Consider the following 15,069-nt stretch of genomic DNA (forward strand, 5'->3'; position numbering starts at 1 on the left):
ATTGGTTTTGCCATACATTGACATGAATCCGCCACAGGTGTACATGAGTTCCCAACCCTGAACCCCTCTCCCACCACCCTCCCCATTTCTCTCTGGGTCATCCCAGTGCACCAGCCCCAAGCATCTTGTATCCTGTATCGAACCTAGACTGGCGATTCGTTTCTTACATGATAGTATACATGTTTCAATGCCATTCTCCCAAATCATCCCACCCTCTCCCTCTCCCATGTGTCGAAAAGACTGTTCTATACATCTGTGTCTCTTTTGCTGTCTCACATACAGCGTTATCGTTACCATCTTTCTAAATTCCATATATCTGTGTTAGTATACTGTATTAGTGTTTTTCTTTCTGGCTTACTTCACTCTGTATAATCGGCTCCAGTTTCATCCACCTCATCAGAACTGATTCAAATGCATTCTTTTTAATGGCTGAGTAATGTGGGCGGGGCCTCCTGTGTGTGGGTGGGCGGGGCATGGAGGTGTTCTGAATGGGCTAGCGGGGGTGCGGGGGGACGGGGAGTGGGGTGGATTCAGTGCCTCTTTAGTACTGCTAGCAGGAGATACCCAGTCCTGCCACCCACTGCCCCCACCCTAAGTCCCAGCAGAGATGAGGGCCAGGGAGTGAGCTGGGCACTGGAAGTCAAAGAGGGACCACACCCAACTGTCACCTCCTCCAGGAAGCCTTCCTTGATCCCCACATTGGGCCAGCTCCCTCTTCTGCTTTCTGCTCACGACTACACACTGTGCAGAACTTTTCTGTGCTGTTCTACCTCCCCCAGCAGGCTGGGTCACTTCATACTGGAACCCCCCAGAGAGCAGCCTCGGGGTTGCCACAGAGGTGTCAGGGGATTCAGGGATGGATGAGGTGCAAGGGAACTTCATATGATAACCAACCACCACAGAACAGCTCACACTGGACACTGAGCCGGGCGCCCAGCCACGCTGTCTACTGGCATAGCTCATCTTGTCACATGAGCTGTCCCGAGGCCCTGCACAGTAGGTGAAACGGGCTCCAGAGATGGGCCCAAGGTCACTCACACTGAAACAGTGGCAGGGTGGGACTTGAACCTGGGGCCCTGGGATACCCTGACTGGTGCACCTCACCCCCGGTCTGGGCTGCTTGGTGCTGGATTGAGCTGGCGGCTGTCCACCAGCGCGGTGCTCCCCAGAGGCACCTGAAGGCAGAGGACCAGCCCATGACGTCCTCCCTGGATGACCTTGCAGGAGCAGCAGTGGGGGCGGAAGCAGACGTGGCCCCAGTCGGGAGGGCTGGGAATCTAGTTCATCTCTGGATCCATCCCAGTGCCTCCAGCAGGATTGGAAATATTGAATGAACGAATGAACGAACAATGAATGAGTGGTGACCAGCTGGCCACTGCAGGGCTCTATCGATGTCTCGGTGAAGGAGGCAGAGGGCTGTTGGGAGGGACAGGGTTATTCTCTTCCCCTGGGGGCTGGTTTCCCTGGGCAGCCAGAGAGGACGGTGCTGCCCCGGCTCCCAGGGACTCAGACTCGGGACTCACTGTAGCTGCCAGCTCCTCCTCCCTCCTTGGCCAAGTTCTGTCCCCTCGTCTCACCCCGTCACCCTTCTCTGGGTTCATCCACATTGCACACACTCTCCCAGCCTTCCTTACATTTACAGCTGGGCGGGATGTCCACTCTCTGGGTCGGTACTTAGCACTGGAGCCACTGACCCCCATCCACAAGCCCCAGGGCTCCTCCAGCGGAGCTCATGCATGGTCCTGGGAAAGCCCCCTCCCTGGGTACCGCGCCTTCTGAGCGCTGAGCTGTTGGCACGCAGGATGGGGAGGGCAGATCTCCCTCTCTGGGTGGAGCCGGGGCCACCAGGACACTCGGTGTCACACGGTGAGCTGCCATGCTCCAGACACTGTCCCTGGGGTGCAGCAGGAACCAATGGACCGACGACAATGAACTCCTACCCAGGCGATCTGATGCCGAGAGGCAGGGAGTGGTATAAACAGCCTCCAGGAAAGCAGCGCGCAGGGGGGGTCATGTCAGCGGCACTGCTAGAGGCAGTTACAGTGGAACAGTCTGAGGCGCTGAGCCGGTGCACCATGCAGAATCTTCTAGAAGGACACAGCAGGGGCAAAGGCTTCAAGATCAGAAGGCACCTGTGTGGCGGGATGCTGCCGTTTGTGTAATAGAATATTGTTCAGACACTTAAAAAACTGACTTAGAAGGGGTTTAATGACATGGGGAAATGATTATGTTGGAAGATTCTATGGGGGCGAAAAGCAGGATAATGACTACTTCACCAAAAGAATGGAAACAGAAAATCATGGAAAGAAATACGCCCAGAAATTGTTTCTGAATGTGGGTTCAGGAATTTAGGGAGAATAGGGATGGTTTTGTGCCCCCCATGCTGCTTGAACGATGGTCTCTGTGGGCTGGACGTGGGAGTCAGAGACCCTCTTGGCTTCTGGAACTGTATCAGCTGGTTCCCTGGGATCTGAACAAGCAGCCGCCCACCAGGACAGCCATCAGTCATCCGTTTCCTAAGCCCAGGCACACACAGATTCCGGGCACGTCGTTGTCACATGCCTGGTGGTGTAGATTTGCATGTGACTCAGCCCGCAAAGTCAAGTGCAAGAGCTCTAACTTTATTTCAGTGACTCAGCTCCATTGAATTTCTCACCCCCTTCTCTGGGGGCTGCAGTGAGCATTCATTAGGGCCACGGAGGATTCTGCATCTTCAGCAGGTTCTGGAAGGCTTTGACAGGGCCAAGGTATGAAGGGAGGGACATGGCACCTCCTGATCCCCAGGGGGCTTTTTCAGTGCCTGGTGACACTGAGGGCAAGAAATTTCCTTCCTGAGGACGTTTTTGCATGGATACAAAAATTCTGCTTTAGGCATAAATGATCAGAGATGAAGTTGGCCTTTAATTTTCTTTGCCTACAATCTTTGTCCAGTTTTATTAAGAGGATTGTTCTCTTGTAAAATGAGCTGGCTGCTTTCTCTCTATTTTCCCCTAGAACAGTTAGTATAATATATCTTCTCCTTGAAGTCTTAGTAAAACTCACATGTAGATCCTTTTTGATTATTGGTTTATATGGGTTTTCTAAGGGAATTAATTTTGTATTAAAATGCATTTTTCTAGAATTTTCTTTTCATTCTCAAACTTAATATTCTGCACAGAAACTTTCTCATTAATGCCAGTGACAGGATTGTTCACCAGGCTCTGCAAAATACTTTGCAGCTTCTGTTTTCCTTTCTTCGTCTCATTCGCCACAAATCATGAGTAGGGGAAATACCTGCCCTCCTGTCTGCGTTCTCCAGATGGCGTTTGTTCTTAGTTCTCCTGAGAAATTAAGCAAGCAGACGATTGCCAATTAGGCTGCTATTTTTAATCAAAACAAATGGCTGTTATTGGAGCCAGATCTTGTTTTAAAGAGACTTGGAGGCTAGGACCTGTTCTTTACATCTCACTTCTACCCATTTAGTTACTACTCAGGACTCAGGGGATGGCTGATAGTGATATCCCAGAGATGAATGGTCCAGGCATCATTTTTCCAATGGGTAAGTCTGTGATTTTCTGTTCACTGAAGGAAGGGCTTCCCAGATCACAAGTGGATCACATGTTGACCTCTGTCCTTGGGCAGATGAGGAAACCGAGGCTCAGGGAAACAGTGGCTTCCCCAGGCCCCTCCCCATCATCAGGGGCAGAGCCAAGGGGCATAGGCTGCTCCCCAACCCACAGATTCCTGTCCTCCAAAGCAGTAGAAAGCTGGGTCTTTTGTCTGCTAGTCGTAATGGCAGTGTAACCATGGAAACAACTGTGCTTGAATCCTCAAAATAGACAGACACTTCTGCTTTTCACAGCACAGAGTCTGCCAAAAGGAAGGGCTGTGCCAAGAGACATGAAGATTCCCTAGAATAGGTGGGAATGACAGTCGCTACCCCTGGTGGGCCCCCTACTCCGTGCCAGCCCCGTGCTGGGTGAAGCAGGAACCACAGATGACGTTGGTTCCAGGGCTTGCTACACACCAGGTGCTGCTCAAAGTTTACATCTCATTAAGTCCTGAGAGCTGTGCTATGATGCAAGTCCTCGATTATTCATTTTATAGATGAGGAAACCGAGTGTATTGTTTTCCCGTGGCTGCTGTAACGAATTGCCATGAACTCAGTGGCTTAAAACAGCATGAATATATTCTTCGACAGTTCTAGAGGGCAGAGGTCCAAAATTCAGTGTTGTCAGGCCTGCATTCCTTCCGGAGGCTTCAGGGAAGAATCGGTCTCTATCTTTTCCAGCTTCTAGAGGTCACCTGTGATCCTTGGCTTGTGGCCTCTTCTGTCTTCAAATGCATCACTCCAACCCCCGCTTCCGTGCTGTCGTCTCTTCTGCCTTTGACTGTCCTCCTCTGCTCATGATTACCAGTGGGCTGGCCCACCCAAGAGAGTCCAGGATAATCTCTGCAGCTCCAGATCCTGAACTTGCATATGCAAAGCCTTCTGTCATGTTAGGTAACACACGCACAGGTCCCAGGGATGAGGATGTGGCCATCTTTGGGGGCTGTTATTGTTTATCACACAGAGGCCCAGAGAGGTTAAGACATCCCCCTCAGGTCACACAGCTAAGCAGAGCCTATTAGAGGCTCCAGAAGTCTCATGCCTATCCGCCTGTGCTCTTTATCACTTGCTCTTCACAGCATCCTTGAGAATAAAGAATACTCATGGGAGTTAGGGGTGAACCAGGTTCATTTAAAGGGGCTGGATGGGGTAGATTCTCAGAACTCACCCCTGCTAATGGATCTGGGGTGGAAAGACCAGACCCAGCCCTCTCTCTGCTGGGGAGGCTCCTGATGTCTGAGGATGAGTCAGGGCAGAGCCCCCAGCTGAGGGCACAGCCAGTGCAAAGGCCCTGCAGCTGGATCCCGAGGCCCATGTGGCAGGAGCAGAGTCAGGGAAGGTGGGGGGTGAGGTCAGAAGCGCATGGAGAGGAGAATCCACGTGACGAGGGCTTTACAGACCTTGGTGGGGTGCTCTAGGTTTACTCTGAAAGCACAGGAAACCACGGGGCGCTTTGGCCTGGCTGTGTTTTAACAGGATCCATGGCCCACCCCCTTGCTAATCCTAGAGCCCAAGGTGGGACTTGCCTGGACACACGTGTTCATCTTTCAAGTGGATGTTCTTGTAATGTCAGAGCAGAAGAGGGACCTGTTGCTAGGGCAGCCAGGAGCATGGACCAGGCAGGACCCATCTGTTCCTTCAGGCCGATCTCGGCTCTCCACCTCCGCAGCCCTGCAGCCCCACCTCTGTCCGTCCATGTTTCTTTCCAGGGTCTCGCTGCCCTGCACCATTGTCCCTGAGCATGTGGCTCAAGCCAGGGCCATTCTTCCATCAGCCCTGAACCTCCCTTCCTCCCAGTCCCACTTGGTCAGTTCTGCCTGCTCAGTTAACCCTCCACCTCCCCATCCGTGCCCAGAGAAGACAGGCTGGGCTGTCATCCACAGGCTGACAAGAGCTCACAGCCCCACGGGGTAACCAGGTTATCCTCACTGATGCCATACAAGAGGGCACCCCTGGGCTATGCCAGCAACAGGGGGCAGCATTTGATTTCTTTGGCGAACAGCTGGACAAGCTGCACAGAGAACAGGATATTTGAGTTGGGGTACTGAAGGGTGTATAGGAGTTGGTAGGAAAGACAGGTAGGAAAGAAAAAAGGAGCAAAAACAATGGGAAAAACAACTCTTTTACTGAGCAGCTACTCAAGCACCTCATTGAGCCAGGTGCTTCCAGGTGTTACCTCTGGAGGTCTCACCATGCTTGCCCCCCCAGGTGAGGAAACTTGGGCTCAGAGAGGTTAAGGGGCTTGCTTGAAGTCACACAGAGCTTGGCCACTCTGCTGCCTAGTATATGGCAGGGCAAGGGCTAGGATAAGGCGAGTGAGATGCCTAAGTCGTGCCATGGAAGGAGACATTCATTTCAGGCGACCCCAAGAGTGAGCTGTTCAATGTGGCGCCTGCCCTCGGGTTCTGCTTGCCTCACCCTATTCAAGGCCCTGGGACCCTGGTGGGAATGGGGGTCTGCATGTGGCTGCAGGAGGGGAATTTGGGTTTATGAGACTGGAGCAGCAGAGCCCAATTAGGAAGGAGCTTTGTCAGCTACATGTGGGAGCTTGCACCTTGGACCTGTGGGCACTGGGAGCCACGGAGGGCTTTAAGCAGAAGGACACGTCCGAGTTGTGTATGAGGCGGGGCCCCACCTCAGGTTTCACTTCCCTTTTCTTGCATCCCAGGTGCTTCAGAACCTCCCCAGGGTCCCTTTCTTCACTCAGGCGAGCGTGACAGGCAGGGGGCTCCTCACACCTCTCCAATGTGTGACAGCAGCGACACCCAGAGGGGAGGGCGTGTTTGTCAGGGAACCAGCTAGGGCCACAGGAGCCTTCATTATGCAACATTAGTTTTTAAAAAAGAATGAGACATGGGTGTCTGCTGTTCCAGAGTCTCTCAACTTTAAAATAATCAGGGCAGGGGAGACAAGGTGTGATGGAGCCCGCCACGCTCTGGGATGCACTTCTTTAAACTCTTGTTGGCCATAATTACTATAAAATGTCCTCAGTGATTCTGTCAATCAGAAGGGAGATCCCCTTGTCTCTTATTAATGCCCTGGGGATGTTCAGGCTGTGGGAGTAGGGGTGGGGATTGATGCAGAAGATTCTGCAGTCTTTCAACAACAAAAATAGTTGTATTGAAAACTTCAACCCTACTTGGTGCTCTGTGGTGATGTAAATGGGAAGGAAATCCAAAAAAGAGGGGCTATATGTATACGTATAGCTGATTCACCTTGCAGTACGGTAGAAACTCACACAGCATTGAAAAGCAACTGTACTCCAATAAGAATAAATTTTAAAAACACATTAAAATAACAGCAACAAAACAATGTCATAGAAATGTTTGAAAAGAAAGCTGAGAGCTTATCTGTATAACTTTTCTCAGGCTTGTTAATACCCCTTCCCACTAATCTTTTTCAGTTCTGGTGCTTTTGTGCTTAAAACAAACCATCAGAAATGCCCACGGACAGCCAGAACTGAGGTTGCCGTGGGCTGTTGGGAGCTTCTGTTTTCAACTATGGATTCGATCATCCTCTCAGCCTTTGACCTTTGTGGCTCCATGCTCCTTAAAGCTGGCAGAAGACACAGCCATGGCCCTGTGACATCCCATATGGATGTTCCTCTGTGATTCTGGCCCCCGTAGGTCACCAAACTCCCACAAGGTGTGGGAGCTCTGGGAGGTGGGAGTGCAGTGAGCTGGACCAGACCTCGTGGTTTGGGTGGAGGCCAGAGGGAACCAGTGAAGCAGGCAAGGGTACAAAGTCAGGGTGCAAGAGACAGACCCCACTTTATGCTTTTTATATTTTAAAAAATTTTTTATTTTACTTTTAATTGGAGGGTAATGATAGTTGCTTTACAGTATTGTAATGGTTCCTGTCATACATCAACGTGAACGAGCCGCAGGCATACACACACGTCCTCCTCTTAAACCTCCCTCTCACCTCCCTCCCGAGCCCACCCCTCTAGGTTGCACCAGGGCACTGGCTTTGGGTTCCTGGCATCACACAGCAAACTTCCGCCAGCTATCTGTTTTACATATGGTAGCGTACATGCTAAGTTGCCTCAGTCACATCTGACTCTTTGAAGCCCTATGCACCATAGCCTGCCAGGCTCCTCTGCCCAAGGGATTCTCCAGGCAAGAATACTGGAGTGGGTTGCCATTTCCTCCTCCAGGGGGTCTTCTTGACCCAGGGATCGAACCCGGGTCTCTTTATGTCTCCTGCATTGGCAGATGGGTTCTTTACCACTAGCACCACCTGGGAAGCCCAATGACTATGTTTCAATACTACTATCCATGCTTTTATATCTTACCTTCTTATCTGTCAGCAGAGATGCTGATTCAATCGAGAGAGAATTCCTGCCACATACCTGGGGAAGTACAGGGCACCACCCAGGTCCCTGCTGAGAGTTTGGGGTACACTTCTTTAAATCCATTTGCCCCCTTGCCCCCAAATATTAGGTCCATATCCCTGTTCATTTAAAGACAATACAGAATCTCACTGCTTTAGTTTAAGTAGGGAATCAGTATTGAATTTTTTTTTTCTTTACTCCAGGCATCTGAGAGAAGAGGGAAATGTCATTGATTTAATTTGGGGCTTAACAAAGAAACATTATGAATGTTGATATCTGCAGAAATAAAGATATCAGTTTAATTACTATTACCAGGTACAAAACACAGTTATGTGAGATGACCAGTCAAAATCCAGAGGTTTTAGAGGCTAAAGGTGACCCACCAGGAGGTCTCCTCACCACCACAGGGAGCAAAATCCTGAAGAAACCCACAGCTCGCCTTGCCCACCCTCTCTCCAAGCCCTGCTGTGTCTTCCCATTGCCCGTGGGATGACGCGCTTCCCCTGGTTTACAGTTCCAGGCTCACGCCTTTCTCAATCTCCCTGGCCTTCAGCTCATCACTGCCCCAGGGCCTTTGCACATGATATGACTTCTGCCTGGAGTTCTCCTCCCTGGTATCTCACTTCATTCACATCTCTGCTCAGATGTTCTCTCCCATAGAGGCCCCATTCAAATCACCAGCCCGTCATTCTCCCTGTATCCTCACTTGCTTTGTCTTGCCTCCCAGCACTCACCACTGCCCCCGCAGTATAGCATGTCACTGAGCTTCACTGTCTGTCTTTGGGAGGAGAATAGGGGCCCCAGTAGAGTGGGGGCCTTGCTCAGTGCAGCACCGCAGGCCCTCAAGCAGTGCCTGGTTATGGTGGGTGCTCAGCATGGACTGGCTAACTGAGAGAACGAATGCATGCCTGCAGATATGAGCACACGAGACCATCAGATTGGCCTTGAAACATTCCCTGCCACCCTGCAGAGGGGAATCTGGGCAGGGGCTGTATTTCTGGGAAAGGCAGGAGCAGTGTCGACCTTGGACAAGTGGGAAACTGGGTTCCCAGATGGGGTGTAAGGGGCTGGGACGGACCTGGCAAGTGGCGTATGGGACGTCCCCATAGAAGAGGCACCAGTAAATGGGGCACTCTGGTGAGCCTCTGGGGACACGTGGTCAACCTTGTGCTCCCTGTTTGAAGCCTGGAGGCTCATAGCAGACCAGCAGGCAGAACATTCACCCAGTTGGTGCCCCGTGGGGACAGCTGGACAGGTCATCAAACGTTTGAGTCCTTCTAGACTGGCTAGATATGGCTGCCCACCCACCACCCCATCTTCTTCCCTGAGCCCAGGGCCATCCACAGCCCAGGTCCTACTTGGTCATCAGGGACCGTAAGGTCCATCCTGCCACAGGACCAGGGCCACTATAGGGTCTGATTGGCCAGTGAGGGTGTTGGTTGGCAAACTGATGGGACAGCCAGCAACAGATCTGAGCCTGGAAGAGCTCATCCCGCTGCACAGGGACCTCTGTGTGTCAGGAAGGCCTGCTTACAGAGACGGCAGGGAGGAGACACTACTTGGGGACCCAGCTCTGGGATGTCTGATAGGGGCAGGAAGCTCTTGCCTTCAGGGGCCAGGAAAGCAATGTCCTGTGTGGAGCAGCGGGCCTGCAGTAATATGGGAGGTGGGAGGCCAACGGGACTCACAGGTTGTACTTGGGGCGGCAAGATCTGATTTTGCTGCAACCCCTGTGGCAGCCAAACAACACACCTTAGAGTGGGATTCGGCCATGTGTGCCCAGCACACCAGGAACAGAGGCCCCTGAGCCAGTTAGAACCGCACAGCGTGCCCCACCTGGTCCAGAGCGTGGCCCAGCACCTTCCAGGATGCTTGGACGCCTCACGGTCCTGGAGTTCAGAATTGCCAGCAGGAGGCAGCAGAGAGCAGCACAGTGAGCACCGCTACTCCAGCTCTGAGACCTCTGGCATGGCTTTTAACCATCCATGCCTGTTTCTTTGGCTATAAGACGGGAATATTAATGGTACCAACCTGACAGTTTTATTGGGGGATTCAGTTCAGTTCAGTCGCTCAGTTGTGTGTGACTCTTTGAGACCCCATGGACTGCAGCACACCAGGCTTCCCTGTCCATCACCAACTCCTGGAGTTTACTCAAACTCATGTCCCTCTTGTTGGTAACGCCATCCAACCATCTCATCCTCTGTCATCCCCTTCTCCTCCTGCCTTCAATATTTCCCAGCATCAGGACCTTTTCCAATGAGTCAGTTCTTCGCATCAGGTGGCCAAAGTGTTGGGGGATTAGATAAGGTCATGTTTGGGAAAGTTCAGCACAGAATCTGGATCAGAGTAAACCTCTATAAATACTGTTCCAAGAGCTAGTTCTTCCCCACTTGGAGGATTCATTCTGGCCTGTGCCTGCCAGTATTTAGTTATAGGTTTGATGAATGAATAAACGACTACATGAGCTCAGGGCGGAAACGGAGCTGTATGTTGTTCGAACCTCACAGGCGGGAGCAGCCCAGTGACCTGGTTGTTTCTGTCTCCACAGTATTTGAAGAGCCTGAGGACCCCAGTAACCGCTCCTTCTTCTCAGAAATAATTTCCTCCGTGTCAGACGTGAAGTTCAGTCACAGCGGCCGGTACATGCTCACCCGCGATTACCTCACGGTCAAGGTCTGGGACCTGAACATGGAGGCACGCCCCATAGAGACCTACCAGGTGGGTGCCGTGACCTGGAAAACCTGGGAGCCCTTCTGTGGGTGGGAGACCCCCAGCTCTTCCCTGTGCTTTTGCACGGAGGGGCTTTCCCAGCTATCAGCGGCTTTCATCAGCCCATTTTGCAGGTGAAGACACTGAGGCTCAAGAAATCAAGCAGCTCATCTCACATAGCTCAGCCCAGGGGCAAGCTCAGCCTCACCTCACGGGGCGCTGAGGAGCCTCTGCTTACTGGCTCCTGCTCAGATGCAGGGCTGTGACTAGGCCTTCAGTTCAGGCCCCAGAGGACAAAGATGAACCTCACAGTGGGCTCAGTTTGAGAGTGCAGACGACGGCTTCCCTCCCCTGTAGCCAGTGTCTGCAGTCCTACCATTAAGGCAGGTTAAGCACTGCCTTTTCCCAGGGAGCATCCTTAGCTGGTGATGCAGTGGTGAAATGGGAGCTTGGTACATTTCTAAATCTTCAGGGCAGGATTTTTCAGCCAGGCCTATAGGATGAAGCCTGGGACACCTGCCTGGAAAGTTGTTTGTTCTTTTCTGCTATGATTCATCCATATATATGAGGGAATGAAAGACAAAATTCATGTGATATTACAATTTGGTAAAAATATAGGACTGTTTTAAAGCTGCTTTATAGCTGCTCCAGTTATGTTTCTATCTGGGGCAATCTGGAAGGCTTCTTGGAGGAGGTGACATTTGTTCTGAACCATGTAGGACTCAGTCATGCAGATAAGAGTAGGAAAAGACCTCATCAGAAGACCCAGCCCAATTCTTAGTGTCACCAAGCATCAGGTGCATACAGGGTGCCACCTACACTTGTCACCTCTATTCCTTACTGCCCCTGTCAAGAGGGCACCATGGGCCCCATTTGGCAGGAAGGAACCTGGGGTACTGAGAGGTGATGATATGGGGAGTTTCCTCACAGCTGGGCAGACCTGGAGCCCAGATGGGAGCCCTACAGCCCCCTTCCCTGTCCTCTGTCGTGCCAAGGCCAGGGGTGCAGCATGTCCCAGGAGAGGGAGGGGCCCCACTGGGAAGGGGCACAGAGCTGAGAGGGGAGGATTGGGGTTCATAGTCTGACCTTGGACATGTATGCTCCTGGCAGCCTCATGCTCACAACAATGTCTCAGAAGGTTCTGGTGTGCCCTCCCCCTGCCTGCCCCTGCAGCTTCCTCAGGACAATGGATTCATGAAAGGGCTCCTTTGTTAGCCACATATGTTTACCAGAAGTCCTGCCACTCCCTCCAGTTCTGACCCAGGCAGGCCTCCTGCTCCCAGGGCACAGCCCAGGAATAGACCAGCTCCTCCTCTGACGCTCAGGAGTGCAGGGGTCAGAGACTGGGGCAGGAATGACATAACCCCTGCTCAGGCCTGTGGGGATAACCATTCTGATGCCTTCCTAGAGCCTGTCCAGGGACAGGAGTGTTCCAGCTCCCTTAGCACCTTCCCCCCGCACCAGCCTTTCATGTCCTTAGAGGCAGCAAAGGCCCACAGACCCTGAAACTAGATGTTGAATATGAGCATTTTGGCGTTGGGGGGGGAGGGGTGGAGTCCAGAGCCTTCAGATTCTCAAAGCACATGAGGACCCAATAAAGCAGGAGAATCACTGCTCTCGAGGACAAAGCCCAAAGCTGGTTGCTTGGCTTCTGGCCCCACTGACCTCTTGATTCTAAAATAGTAATAGCTACATAAAACCAACATAGTACCTAATGTCTTTAGTTGCTGTGCACTGGAAATTGTGTATTGCAGATCTGTGTTTGGCTGACTTGCAGCACTGACTAGATAAGAGCCTTTCTCTCTTTAGAGAAGTTGGAGTGTCCCAAAAGAGCGAGTGGCTTCCTGCCCCATTTAGTGTCCCAGCAGCTGCTTTGGTGATTTAATTCCCCATCATTTGCATGATGTTGGTTTTCTACCTTCCTGAGTGATACCCCATGGTGGGAAAATGGCTGCCACAACTCCAGGAACGATGCCAACCTTCCAGGCAGGAAAATAAGAGGACATGTGAAAGGCTGTGCTAGTTGGATCTGTGGCATATTTTATCAGGAACTCAAAAGCTTTCCCAGAACATTCCTCAGAAGACCTCTTTCAACTCATTGGCTAGGATGAGCCCACGACCAAACGGAAAATTAGTAGCTTTATGGCCTCTGTGGTTGAAGAAGGCAGGGAGAAAGGGGTGTTGAGTTAGCCAGCCCTTGGCATGTGCTGCATTGATCAAAGACCTTGGCACACTTTCCTCTTCTAAGCCTCCCTGCTGCCCTGGGAGGTGGGGATGGTGTTCTCTCGATCCCATTTTATTTGGAGAAAACTGAGCTAAATGGCATATCTGTGGTGGTAGAGTAGCAAGCAACAGACCTTAGATCGGTGCTCACATCTTCCTTACACCAGAGCCCACGCCCTTCCTTACCCTGCCACCAGAGGGCGGGAGGCACTCAGTGTGCAGGAGACAAGAGCCCGTGTGTTTGGACGAGCGCATCAGTGAGGCTGCCGTGACTGCATGGAGCACACACACGTGCCAGCCTGGCGGGCGAACTTGAGCACCCCACAGTCTGCGGCCAGGGATGAGGCCAGGCACCGTTTATCCCATTCATCTTAGTCGCTCCACACCCTGGGCCAGCGTTCCGTGCCCCAGTAGACCCTGGGCTCAGAGGGAGGGTAGGAGCCCCCACCTCACCCTCCAGGGCCCCAGCCGACAGGAACACAGTGAGCCTGGGCTTGGTGTGCCCGTGGCTCAGGAGGCCTCAGGCCACAGACACACACCGGAGGAGAGTCACCGAGGGCTGTTACGGAAGCAGAGTGGAGGAAGGGGAAAGGCTTGGGGAGGGACCCCGCTCCTTCTTTCAGACAAGTGGCCCACCTGGGGAGCCCAGCCACGCCGTCTCCAGTTGCCTCTGATACCACTCGTTCACTTTTTAAAAACTGTATTGAGGCCCTATGATGTGCCAGGCCCTCTGCACCGCACTGGGAAGTTGTTGGGGAACGAGACAAATAGGTCTTGCCGGAGGGACATCCATTCCAGCAGGAAAGATGCCCAGAAATCAAGCAAACAAGCAGGTGAAATAGTCACAGGCTTCCCAAAGGATGGCAAATAAACCAGAGGCTGCGGCAGAGGAAACAGGCGTGCTGGAGCCTAGGAGAAGTAAGGGCGTGAGCCTTCCGCAGGGAGGGTGTTCCCAGGGGCAGGAACAGCAAGTGCCAAGGCCCTGAGGCAGGAACATGGTTAGTGCATGCAAGGAATGGTGAGGAGCCGGCTGGAGCAGAGTTAGCCTATGGGAGGGAAGGAAAGCCTGAGGCCAGAGAGGTGACCAGGGGGACTTGTGTGCCCTGGAGGGTTTTGAGTAGAGGCATGACATGGTCCAGCTTAGTTTCCAAGGAATCCCTCTCGCTGCCTATAAGATAGACCGAGGCTGGGGGGCGTGGGGAGCAGACACAGAGCTACCAGGAGGGCTTTTGCAATAAGCTGGGTGGGGGTGCTTGGAGCAGGCTGGCAGCGTAGGACAGATGTGGTGAGAGGGACTGGCTCCGGATCACTGTGAATCCTGGACAAGCTGAATGTCGCTGTGAGAGATAAGGAAAAACATGGTCATTTGTAGCCTTTGTACCAGTGGAAGGATGAGGGATAGAAGGACCACCAGGGCTCAGCCATGCTCAGCCTTAAAGGCTCTCTGGCCCACCCTTGTAGACAGCTAGACAGTCCAGAGTGGGCTTCTGGGAGAGAGATCCTGGCTGGAGAGAAACATCTGGGTGATGTCAGCCTATGGACAGAATTTAAAACAAGAGCGCAGGTCAGATGGGAAGATAAGGACGGGAGAGCAAGCTTTGTGGGCGGGGCGGGCAGAGAACCTTCTCTGAGGAGGGGTGTGTTGGCCAAGGCTTGAGGAAGTCCTGGGTTAAGAACCTTCCAGTCTGGCAGAAATCAAGCCAATATTGTAAAGTAATTATCCTTCAGTTAAAAATAAATAAAGAAAAGCTGCCTGGAAACAACAACAAAATCACAATCATGAAAAAATAAAAATAATTAAAATTGATTCTGAGACCAAAAAAAAAGAAAGAAACTTCTAGGCTGTGGGGTCAACATAAACACAAAGTCAGGTCAAGAGCCTCCGGTGCCCCAAGGAAAGAGTCAGACAGAGATGTGTAGCCTGGGGAAATCCAGGGAGGCTGTCAGAGGAGGCGTTCAGTGTGCTCAGCCGCTCAGTTGTGTCCGACTTTCTGCAACCCCGTGGACTGTAGCCCACCCGGCTTCTCTGTCCATGGGATTCTCCAGGCAAGAATAACTGGAGTGGGTAGCCATTCCCTTCTCCAGGGGATCTTCTAAGACCCAGGGATTGAACCCATGCCTCTAGCGTCTCCTGCATTGGCGGGGTGGGGGGGTGGGTTCTTTACCACTAGCGCCACCCGGGAAGCTCTGCTAGAGGAGGGCACCTCCTCTAAAG

The 15,069-nt window shown here is 52.3% G+C and overlaps 1 protein-coding gene across 1 annotated transcript in view; it reads left to right on the forward strand.

Annotated features, from left to right (window-relative positions):
* PPP2R2C (protein phosphatase 2 regulatory subunit Bgamma) overlaps positions 1-15,069 on the forward strand; it is a 163,745-nt gene that overhangs the window by 134,432 nt on the left and 14,244 nt on the right. Inside the window, exon 7 of the mRNA XM_069594687.1 lies at positions 10,471-10,640. Coding sequence (XP_069450788.1) covers positions 10,471-10,640 — 170 coding nt within the window. The remainder of the gene's footprint in view (positions 1-10,470; positions 10,641-15,069) is intronic.

This window comes from Ovis canadensis, chromosome 6 (genome assembly GCF_042477335.2).
Source record: "Ovis canadensis isolate MfBH-ARS-UI-01 breed Bighorn chromosome 6, ARS-UI_OviCan_v2, whole genome shotgun sequence".
NCBI classification, from domain to species: Eukaryota; Metazoa; Chordata; class Mammalia; order Artiodactyla; family Bovidae; genus Ovis; species Ovis canadensis.